This window comes from Phacochoerus africanus, chromosome 15, assembly GCF_016906955.1.
Source record: "Phacochoerus africanus isolate WHEZ1 chromosome 15, ROS_Pafr_v1, whole genome shotgun sequence".
NCBI lineage: Eukaryota > Metazoa > Chordata > Mammalia > Artiodactyla > Suidae > Phacochoerus > Phacochoerus africanus.
The window spans coordinates 49,119,976-49,130,240 of record NC_062558.1 but is presented as its reverse complement, the minus strand read 5'-3'; the positions used below and the strand labels follow the sequence as shown (position 1 = coordinate 49,130,240).

At 53.5% G+C, this 10,265-nt stretch overlaps 1 gene segment (V, D, J or C); it reads right to left on the bottom strand.

Moving 5' to 3' along the window:
• Positions 1–1,212: 1,212 nt before the first annotated feature.
• LOC125116942 (immunoglobulin lambda variable 2-8-like) lies at positions 1,213–9,772 on the bottom strand (the record flags this gene model as incomplete). The annotated part of the segment is given in 3 exon segments: positions 1,213–1,608; positions 8,605–8,738; positions 9,751–9,772. Coding segments are annotated over 3 exon segments (552 nt in total), but the record flags the coding sequence as incomplete, so codon positions are not given.
• Positions 9,773–10,265: the final 493 nt, after the last annotated feature.

The window sequence follows — 10,265 nt, the reverse complement described above, 5'->3', positions numbered from 1 at the left end:
TTAGAGATTCCCAGCCTATTTCATGTCTAGGAATACCATGATGAACAAGCCAGTGACCCAGATCTGCACAAGTCAGACCAAGCTGATGACTCTGAGAGTCCAGTGGCTGAGACAGGAACCTTGCCCTTGGCAGGGCAGGGCTACTGCTTGGCCCCGGCCATCCAAGATCCAATTCCTCCCATTGCATCTAGGATTTCCAGCTGAGAGGCTGCAGTTCCCACTAGGAGGTGTGCCCTAGAGAAGAGTGACTACAGAGCTCTTCAAGGACCATAGGGCTCCCCTGAGGGATTTATTTCTGGTGAGAAGGGTGCCTTCTGGGCCCTCCCAGTGTGGGGAGCAGGTCTTAATGGACATACCCCCTCTACATCTCCCTCCTACAGGATCCTTTTGTCTCCAGGAAGGTCTCCTTCTCCAATTCACTCACTGGGACCATCATTTGGACTTTGCTTCAGCCAACCAAACCCACTGCCTAAGTTCTTCCTCCCACTCCAACTGCAGGGCATAGGAAACTGAGTCTCTGCGGAGTGAGCCCAGATCAGCAAAGCCAGCTTGACCTAGCTTCATGTGCTCCTCCCACCACCCCGCCCCCTTTGTGTCCCTCCCCAACCTGTTCCTGGGATGTCTGTCTGTGCCAATTAGAGCAGCCAAGTAGGGTGTTCCCGTGTAGTGCAATGGGATTGGGGCATCTCTGGAGCGATGGGACGCAGATTCCATCCCTGACCCTGCACAGTGGGTGAAGGATCCTGTGTGCCCCTTATGGCCTAGAAAAGAATAAAGTGAAACCTCTGAGCAAGTGGAGAGCCACGCCCCCTGCCTCCTGCTTTTGTTCTGTTCAGGCCTCAGCTGGGGGGTGGTGCCACCTTATGGGCATCAGTGATTTTCACTCAGTCTTTGCCTTCAGAGGCCAATCTCCTCTGATTGGAGAGACATTCTCACAGAAATATCAAGAATTAGGGTTTTACCAGCTGTATGGGCATCTCTTACTTCAGGTATGGAGACACATAAGATGAACCATCACCTGCTGAAGCAGAGCTGACAGAGTGGCACATTTGGAAACGACATGACATAGGACCAGGAGTGATGGCTGTCCCAAGATACTAACCTCTAGAGCTTTGTCCCCTAAGCTTTCACTGTGGGGGGAGGGGGCAGCTCAGAAAGGAGAGATGCCTAGGGGCCAGGCTGCAGGAAGCCAGCTGCACAGACAGAGCATCCTCAGAGGAGCAGGAGGCCTGTTAGCTCAGGGCAGGTTTTGGTCTCACTTCCCCATGAACTTGGACCACTGTACAAAGTACCACCACTTCTAGGTGAGCTACAGTAATAGTCAGCCTTGTCCTCAGCCTGGAGCCCAGAGATGGTCAGAGAGGCCGTGTTGCCAGACTTAGAGCCAGAGAAGCCATCAGGGATCCCTGAGGCCCGTGTGTTGACATGATAAATCAGGAGTTTGGGGGCCAAGCCCGGGTGCTGTTGGTACCAGGAGACATAACCCCCAATGTCACTGCTGGTTCCAGCACGGGAGATGGTCTCCATATCCTTCAGATTCCTGGACACCGAGGGGGGCTGAGTCAGGGCAGACTGGGCCCAGGAACCTGAAAAGACAAAAACCACACTCTGCTCAGTTCAGGGCTGGGGCCCAGGTCACCCTGAGGACAAAGCACCAAGCATCAGCCCCATGTCCCCAGGGTCCCTTCCCTGGAGGCCTCACTTGTGCCCTGAGTGAGGAGGGTGACAGGGAGCCAAGCCCGGGCCATGGTGGAGTCACCCCAAGGCTGCCTTCTGACACTCCACCCTGGGCCTTGTTCCCCAGACCTCTCTTATCCTCTCCCCTGCCTCAGAGCAGGGAGGGGCTTCCATGCAAATCTGCTTCCTGCACCTGCAGCCCCCCAACCCCTGTGACCTGGATTCTAGATCCTTCTGCAGCCTATGATTCTAGATACTTCTTCATCCCTGGACAGTAGAGCTTCCTGGAGAATTAACTCACATTTTGTGTCGGGACAGACTGAGTCTAAGATAGGAAGCAGGAAATGGATCCAGCCCAGGGATTTCCTGTCTTGCTTGGGGTGGGAGTCAGCATAGTTCCTGGGTGAGGAACCGGGAGGTCCCCTCTGTGTTGCTGGGGCATGAGGGGACAGGGGCCCAGGTGGCTGAAAGATGCAAGAGCTCCATTTCCTGGGAATCAAAGCCTGGGTGGGGACCAGTATCCTGTCCACTCCTCCTTCCTCATCAGCTGGAGGGTCCTCTGGCCCCCTTCCCGCCTCCATCTCTGTAGCTGTTAGACAGAGGCCGGAGCCTGTGCCCTGAGCCATTTATTAGCACTTAAAAAAAAAAATCCTTTTAGGGCTGCACCCCAGGCCGGGGGTCAAATCAGAGCTATAGCCTCAGGCCTATACCACAGCCACAGAAATGAAGGATCCCAGCCACAACTGCAACCTATACCACAGCTCAAGGCAACGCCAGATCCTTAACCCACTGAGCAAAGCCAGGGTGGAATCTGGGTCCTCAAGGATGCTAGTCAGATTTGTCTCCGCTGAGATACAGAAGGATTCCCATTTATTAGCACTTTTGAAGACACTTTGTTGGGGCACAAATGCTTTGGGGCAGAAGAGGGATTCAGCAGGAAGCAGCTCTGCAAACTTCAGACAGGACAGTGTAAGCCCCAAGGACCTTCCCCACTTTCTTGCCCTTGCTGCCCTTTGGTGGCCACAGATGGTACTGACCTGGCCCTGGGAGGCAGCTGAGCAGGGGCTGGAGATCCTTGCTGTGCTGCCCTTCCCTCCTCTCTCCTTCCCCACCCAGGTCAGCACCAGGACCTGCCCTGGTGAGAAGGTCTGAGCTCTCTATTCCCCTCCAAGCTCATGCCTCTTTGTCCATGAACTCCCTCCAGGATGGGATCTGTCACCTGCCACACCAGGCAGTACAGGTGCTCACCAGGGACTATTTACCCTGTCCCTCCATAGCCTTGGCACCTGTGAGGCAGCTCTTCCTATTGTGTGACAGACACTTCAGGAGCATGGAGGTGACTCCATGGCTGATGGTGGGCAAAGCTCAAGGTTGGCCTCTGGGATGGAGGGAGAAGGAGAAAGGTGTTTAGGGCAGGGATTGTTTTGATTCATGGTGATTGCTGGAGTGTGTTTTAAACATCTTTGTGCTTTTTGTTTTAGACTTTGGTTCAGAGAATGATGTCCGTTGTTTGAGATGATTCTTAAACAGTAATATTTCAGGCATTTCCCTGGTGGTCTAGTGGTTAGAAGTTGGTACTGTTTCGGGACTGTTAGCATCACCTCTGGTGCAGATGGGAGGAGGCAGGTCAGGGAATGAGACCCCCGGGTGTGACCTTCACACAGTCTAAGTGGGGGGTGATGCATGGGAAGATTAAAGGGAGAGGCAGAAGGAGCCGGCAGAGAGATGTGTAGTGCAGACCTGACCTCTGAGAAGGAAGAAAGGAAAGGATGGGGCTTGGAGAACAGAAATCCTCAAACTCAGAGCAGTGCTGAGATAATCTCAGCCTGCCTCATGGGGAGCTCCAGGCAGCCAAAACAAATAAACAACAACAACGAAAAATATAATTCCCTGTATGCCCAAGCTTGGTCAGTGAGAAGGCGTTAGCCCAAAGAAGCCTCAAACAGGGCAAGTTAAAAGGGAACCATAGGAGTTCCCTTCGTGACTCAGCAGAAACAGATATGAGGACACAGTTTCAATCCCTGGATTCACTCAGTGGGTTAAGGATCTGGGGATGCTGTGAGCTGTGGTGTAGGTCACAGAGGAGGCTTGGATCTGGCATTAATGTGGCTGTGGTGCAGGCCTGAGGCTACAGCTCTGATTTGATCTGTAGCCTGGAAACCAACATATGCTGTGGGTGTGGCCCTAAAAAAGACAAAAAATAAAAAAATAAAAAATAAAATAAAATAAAAGGGAACCATCCCTGAAGATGTCAAAGGTACGGTACCTGGCTACAGTAGGTTCCAGAGGCTGCTGCAACAACTTACGCAAACTTAGGGGCTTGGAGTAACAGAAATGTATTTTCATATGGTTCTGGGAGCCTGAGGTCTAAAATGAGGCTTATAGGACTGAAATCAAGGTGTCGGATGGGCTGGTTCCTTCTAGAATTTTCTGGGGAGAATGTTTCTTTGACCTTCTAGCTGCTACAGGAAGAGGAAATCCATATGTATTTGTGAGGAATGGGTTCCCATGTTTATGGAGGCTGAGAAGTCCCACAGTCTGCAGACTCAGGAAAGCTGTGAGTATGGGGCAGTTGAGTCCTAACCCTGAGAACTGGAAGAGCTGGTGGCATAAATCCCAGACCGAGGGCAGAGGGAAATGAGATGAAATGCCCCTGCTCAACGGAGAGACCTGAAAAGGGGGCTAAGTCGTCCTCCCTCTGCCTTTTGTTCAAGACACCCCCCTCCCACCCCAACCCAGTGGATTGGATTCTGCTCAGTTCCTCCTTTGCTCCAAGCGCTGAGGCTCCGCACCGAGGGGAGACTGCAGATGGCCTGGCCTGGCCAGGAAGGGAAGGGAGGATGTCCTTTTCCCAAGATGATATTTTCAGCCTGGATCTGAGGGACACGGAGCCCCTGACCTTCTCATGAGTTCCCTCCCCACACACCTACTCCCCCTCCACACACAGGCACCCCTGGGCAGAACCTCCTCCCCTGTGCATCTGCCAGCCCAGCGCCCGAGGGAACCCCGAGTCTGAGTCTGGAATGGAAGGAGGCTGCCTCTGACCGAGGGCTCCTGCCTTCCCCTCTATGCTCATTCGCAACTCCCCCAAAAGGATGTTCAAAAGCAGTAGTTCTCACAAATCAGGCCTTGTGGCCTTGAGAATGTAGACCAGCCATGCTGGATTCTTTCCAAAACCTTCCACACCAGCCTCATCCTGCAGCAGGCTGGGGGACCAGAGGCTGTGCAGTTTCACCACCTCTTTTCAGGTTTCCAAAATAAATCACTGGTCAAGGAAAAATATTATGACGGAAAAGGTTCCCCCAAATACAGAAAAGGGTTTTAACCATGGCGAGTGTTACCGTGTTAGTGACTCTCTTCCAGACATCTTGACCTGCTTAGCTACAATGTTCTTGAATGTGAATGACACGTATCCCAGAAGGGTGGGGATCCTTGTGACTTTCACTGTTTCTTCTATTCAGACCTAGTGTAGCCCTAGAAATATGGCAAACATTGTGGGCATGGCTTGAAGCAATGAAATGAATGAATAGTATATTCACAATTACTTCTACAAGACTAGGACTGTATTATATAAGCAATCGTGTGACCTGTGCCTTGTTTTCAAATATCTCTGAGGCCATCTTTTCAGTGTGTCAGTCTCAGGGAGCCTTAAATCAGCAATCAGATCAAGAAAATCACAGGGCAATCTTCAAACGGATCCTGTCTTCATTTCTAGTCCAGATAGATGCATCCTCTGCCTTCTGCGTTTTCTTCAGAGAACTGGTTACAACTTGCCACTTTAAAACAATGATCTTCTTGTTAGGTTTTTTGTTTTTTGTTTTTTGTTTTTTTCCCTGTTTCCACTCTAAAGCTTATGAGCATGTATCTCCTTGTGCGTTGCACCAGGAGCCCTTCAAGGGCAAATGTGTTGAATGATTCTTGATTAGAGGAAGGAGGGGAGCACGGAGGTGGAAAAACTGAGTGTTGATCAGCCCTGTTCAGGTGACAGTCACAGGAGCAAGGGGATCAACACAATACCCTCGTTTGTAGGTACGTAGTATTCATTCATTTACTCATTCATCCATGTGTGTAGCCGGTTACCTCAGGCTCTATTAGCTCCCAAGCAAGGAGGTGTCTGGTAATGGCAAGGGAGATCCACCAAAAATAGCCATCACTTCCCTGCCTGTTACCCTCAGCCACCATGACCTTCATGTGCCCTTTGGTTAAAGATTTAGGGTCACTCAGATGACAAGGACACAGTATCAGACCCCACTTTCAGAAAAACACACCTTCACTGTCTGAGGAGGCCAAGTACTTCCTGGGCTGATTGAGGAAGCTGAGTTCAGAGGACCCAAAGAAGGTCCCCAGACCCGCGGGAAGGACAGGGCTGGGGCGTCGCTGTGCACTTTACTCCTCCAGGAGGCTGGCTTTCTCCCCTAGAGAGGCTGGGTCCCCGGAGGCGCCAAAATCTGACAGAGGCTGTGCAAAACCCTGGATTCCAGGTCCCTGGTGCCCCCTGGTGGCCCAAACACGACAGCCTGAGGGATGAGGGGCAGCGCCTGGGAGGGGGAGAGTCCCGCCCGGGGAAGGTCCCGCCCACACTTTCAGTTTCCAGGCCCAGTAGTGACTCTGTCCCAAGGGGTGTGCAGGTGACAACAGGAGCAGCTTGAGCACAGGACTAGCGCAAGCTGAGCCCATCCGCGGGGCTGCGGAGATCACAGGAGGTGAGGAAACGAGGCGCTGGAGTTGTTTGGCTTTGGAAAAAACTGGAAAACCAAATGGGGAGGGGGAGGGGACGCGAGGGACATGGGGCGCGATCTGGGGAGAGGATAGTCTAATGGAAAGCTGGCTGGGGTTGCCACTGCCTCAGGGGTCACATAAGTGATCAAGTCCAGACGACAGGGACATCTCATCTACACAACGGGGGGTGGGGTGAGAACCCTCGCACAGGGGGCCCAGGAGCCGGCCCTGACCCCACACCCACAGAGAGAAACGGGTTTGAGGATGCACAGGCCCAGAGGTGGGAGATAGAGAGGGAGTTGGAAGAGAGGGATTCTAGGCCTCCTTCACCCCACTCCAAACAGCATTCCCACCCTCAGTTCTTTCTACACAACCCCATCCCATCCCCCATCCCCACCCCAGCTCTCCACCCCACTGCACACCGCATCCCATCCCCATCTCTACCCCCACCTCACCCTGTCTTCCATCCCACCCCGCGCCCCACTGCCATCCTCCATTCCACACAGCCCTATCCCATCCCCCTACCCCCACCTCACTCTTCCCTCACCCCGTGCCATCCCCATCTCCTACCTCCATTTTGCCCCATCCCCCTCCCCCCACCGGTCTTCCATTCCCTACCCCTACCTCACCCATACACCTGACTCCAGCGCCGTCCTATCGCATAGCCCTACTTTCCTCCACTGCACTTCTCCCCTCCCCCACACCCCCTCCATTCCCCCTCCCCACCCCCCCCACTCCTCCTCCCCACCCCCCCAACTCAAGCCTTTTCCAGTCCAGTGGGCGTGGCCACAGGCGCCATCCCTCCCTCTATCCCCATATGCCCTCCCAGCCTATTAAAACGAACCCCTTCTGGATTCCCTGGGCAACCCCATTGGCGTTCCTAGGATCTCGTGAAATTTCCCCCAGGGGGGAAGAGAAGCCAGGATTGGTCAAATGCTGTGGTTTGCAGGTGGGAAGCCCCTGAGTCACCCTTTCTCCCTCTTCAGGATCTGAGCGGGAACCACGTGGCGAGGCTCTGACACATGAAACGTAAGTTCCTGTCCTGATTCCTCTGCTGCTTTCCCACAGGGTGACCTTGAGCTAGATGGGGGGGCAGGGGGCACCAACAGGCCAAGGCTTCTGTCCTCCCCCCCCCAAAAAACTTACTGGGTTATTGGTTACGCAACATTGGGCGCGAGTAAAGGCCTAACGGAGTGAGGCGCGGGCCTCGGGCCACGAGGGCCGAGGCCCCGTGCTCCATGAGAGGGGCCGCAGCGATGGGCGGTAGATGTAATAATCCGCCAAACCCAGGTCTGCGTTTAGTGCTTGAGCTCATCAGCCAGCTGCTTTGCTTGAAACGGGGTGGCTGCTGCCCTCTGGAGGTGCCAGGACGTGGAATAGAAGGCAAAGGAAGGGGCAGCCATGGGGCTGCCATGGGGCTCCCCAGGGGTGATCAGGGTCCGTTTGAAGGTCCGTTTGACCCAGGCACAAGTTTTGTCCTTCGACTGTCCGCTGGGTCAGCCGATAGGGAGTTGGTCAGGTTTGGAGACAGAGATTCGCCCTGAAAGCTCAGAACCCGCGTTCCAGCAGAGATTTTCTCGGGAGCCCGTGGTTTTGCAAATACATGTGTTAACACACACTCTCCTTGTCTTCGGAGCCTTTTAGTTCTCGCTCTCAGACTTGGGTGGACACGGGTGATTGAGACAGTAGGAGACCAGGGTTTGGAGGACCTGTGGCCAGTCTGAACTGGACCAGAGGAGACGGAAGACATTTTCAGGTAAGCTGGTCCCCTGCACCGCGTCTGGTGTCCCAGGAAGCCCCATGCTCCCTCTGTGCTAGTCGTTCAGGAGCTGGATGGAATTTGCATACTGACACCTTCACAGCAGGAGGAAGATGAAGAGCCTTTATTTTTCCAAGTCTTTTTCTCAAGAGAGCCTTGGTCCTGCTCTTTTCTTATAAGCAGCAGCTGCCGTGTGCTGGGGACCCGTTCTGGAAGCTATGGGGGTTACATTCAGAACCTATGCCCGGGGTGAAGGAGCAGAGACTCAACTCTTGGGTGGAGTCAGGAGGGGCCAGAGTGGATGAGCCCAGGGAGGTCTCCCTAAGCTGGGGGTTGAGACCATTGGGGCGGGGGGGGGGGGGCTCCTGGAAAGACAGCATCCAAAGCGTGAACAAACAGCAGATTCTCCTGCTGCTGCCAGAAAAGGCTAGGGAGCCTGTGTGGCTTGCCTTGGAACTGAAGGATGGAGGGGATGACCTAATGCACTGGAGGCGTTGATGCCAGGACATCTGGCTGTAACCTCCAATATCACCGCTGCCTCCAGGGCAGGAAATGGTGACCTTCTGTCCCAGAGCTGCAGACACTGAGCATCTGTGTCAAAACAGACTGAACCCAGGATCCTGAGAGGAGGATGATGTGCACAGGGAAGAGGTCAAGGTCATGACTCCAAAGGGTTGGGGCAAAGGGAGAGAAGGATCAGCCCTGAGCTGCTAGAAGATCCCCTCCTTTAGTGCTTCTCACCTGCGTGGACAAGAGGGTGAGCAGAGCATGGTGGAGACTCCAGGGAGCCCTGCTCCCTCATCCACAGCGCCAGGCTGAACTCCCCACACCCTTCTCATCCTCTGCCTCATGAGTGAGCAGCCCCCCCTCCTGTGCACATCTGCTCTCCAAATCCTTGGGGGGCATCCCATCAGAGAATTTGCTTACTTGTTCCTGTCAGGGGCAGGCAGCGCTGGGAGGTCTCCTCCCAGAAGATGCTCTGAGCCTGAGTCGCAGGGGACAGCTGCTAAGCCAAGAGCTTTCAAGGCAGTGAACACAGGCCTTTCTGGATTCCACACCCACCCTGCTCTCCCCACAACTTCCTGGAAGACCTGGCAGGAACCGCAGACCTGCTGAGTCCCTAGACTATGGTGGGTGAAGTGCCCTTAATTGAGACTCCCATCCTCCACTTTCGTCCCTGGCCTTGTCCACTGCTCACAAACAGTGGGACGTTCCCATTCTCAGGCTGTGTCTCCAGGTGCACTTCCATTGGGCTGGCATGAGTTATGGCTCAGGGAGTCCTGGACCAAGAGCCAGGGGCCTTGTTCCCGAGTCCCCCTCCTGTGGCCCACTCTCTGACACAGGTGCAGGGGACTCACTGTTTTGGGACTCAGTCCCTGCACCTGGAAAGAAAGAATCAATCTCAGCCCCCTGCCACGTTTCTGATCTTAAAGAGAAACTAGTGAGACTAAGAAAGTGAAAGGCGGAGTTCCCATCGTGGTTCAGTAGTTAATGAATCCAACTAGAATCCATGAGGTTGCTAGTTCCATCCCTGACCTTCCTCAGTTGGTTAAAGATATGGCGTTGCCGTGAGCTGTGGTGTAGGTCGAAGACACGGCTCGGATCCTGTGTTGCTGTGGCTCTGGTGTAGGCCGGCAACTACAGCTCCGATCAGACCCCTAGCCTGGGAACCTCCATGTGCTGTGGGTGCGGCCCTAGAAAAGACAAAAAAGAAAAGAAAAGAAAAAGAGAGTGAAAGGCTTTGGTGGTTTAAGTTCTCTCAGACACAAGGAACTGTTTACTCGTCATTTTTATTCAGAATCCAGCTTGGGGCTCACAGTCACCATTTCCCAGAAGAGCTTGAAGGAAGAGCATGGTTGTGACAAAAAAATGAAGATGTCCCAGGGCCAGTGATGCCAGCAAATACCTTCACAGTAAATGACCCAGAGATAATGTCAGGATCTGGAAGCACAAAGGATGAAATGAAGCAGATCCAGATTTAGAAAGCAGTGTGACAATTCTCCAGGGTGTAGAAAAGATGCTTGTCCCCCAGTTGAAAGTTTTATGGTGAAGAGAGGCAAACAATGTTGAAACTACTTTTGATAAGTTTTTCACAAACAAAAACACTGTA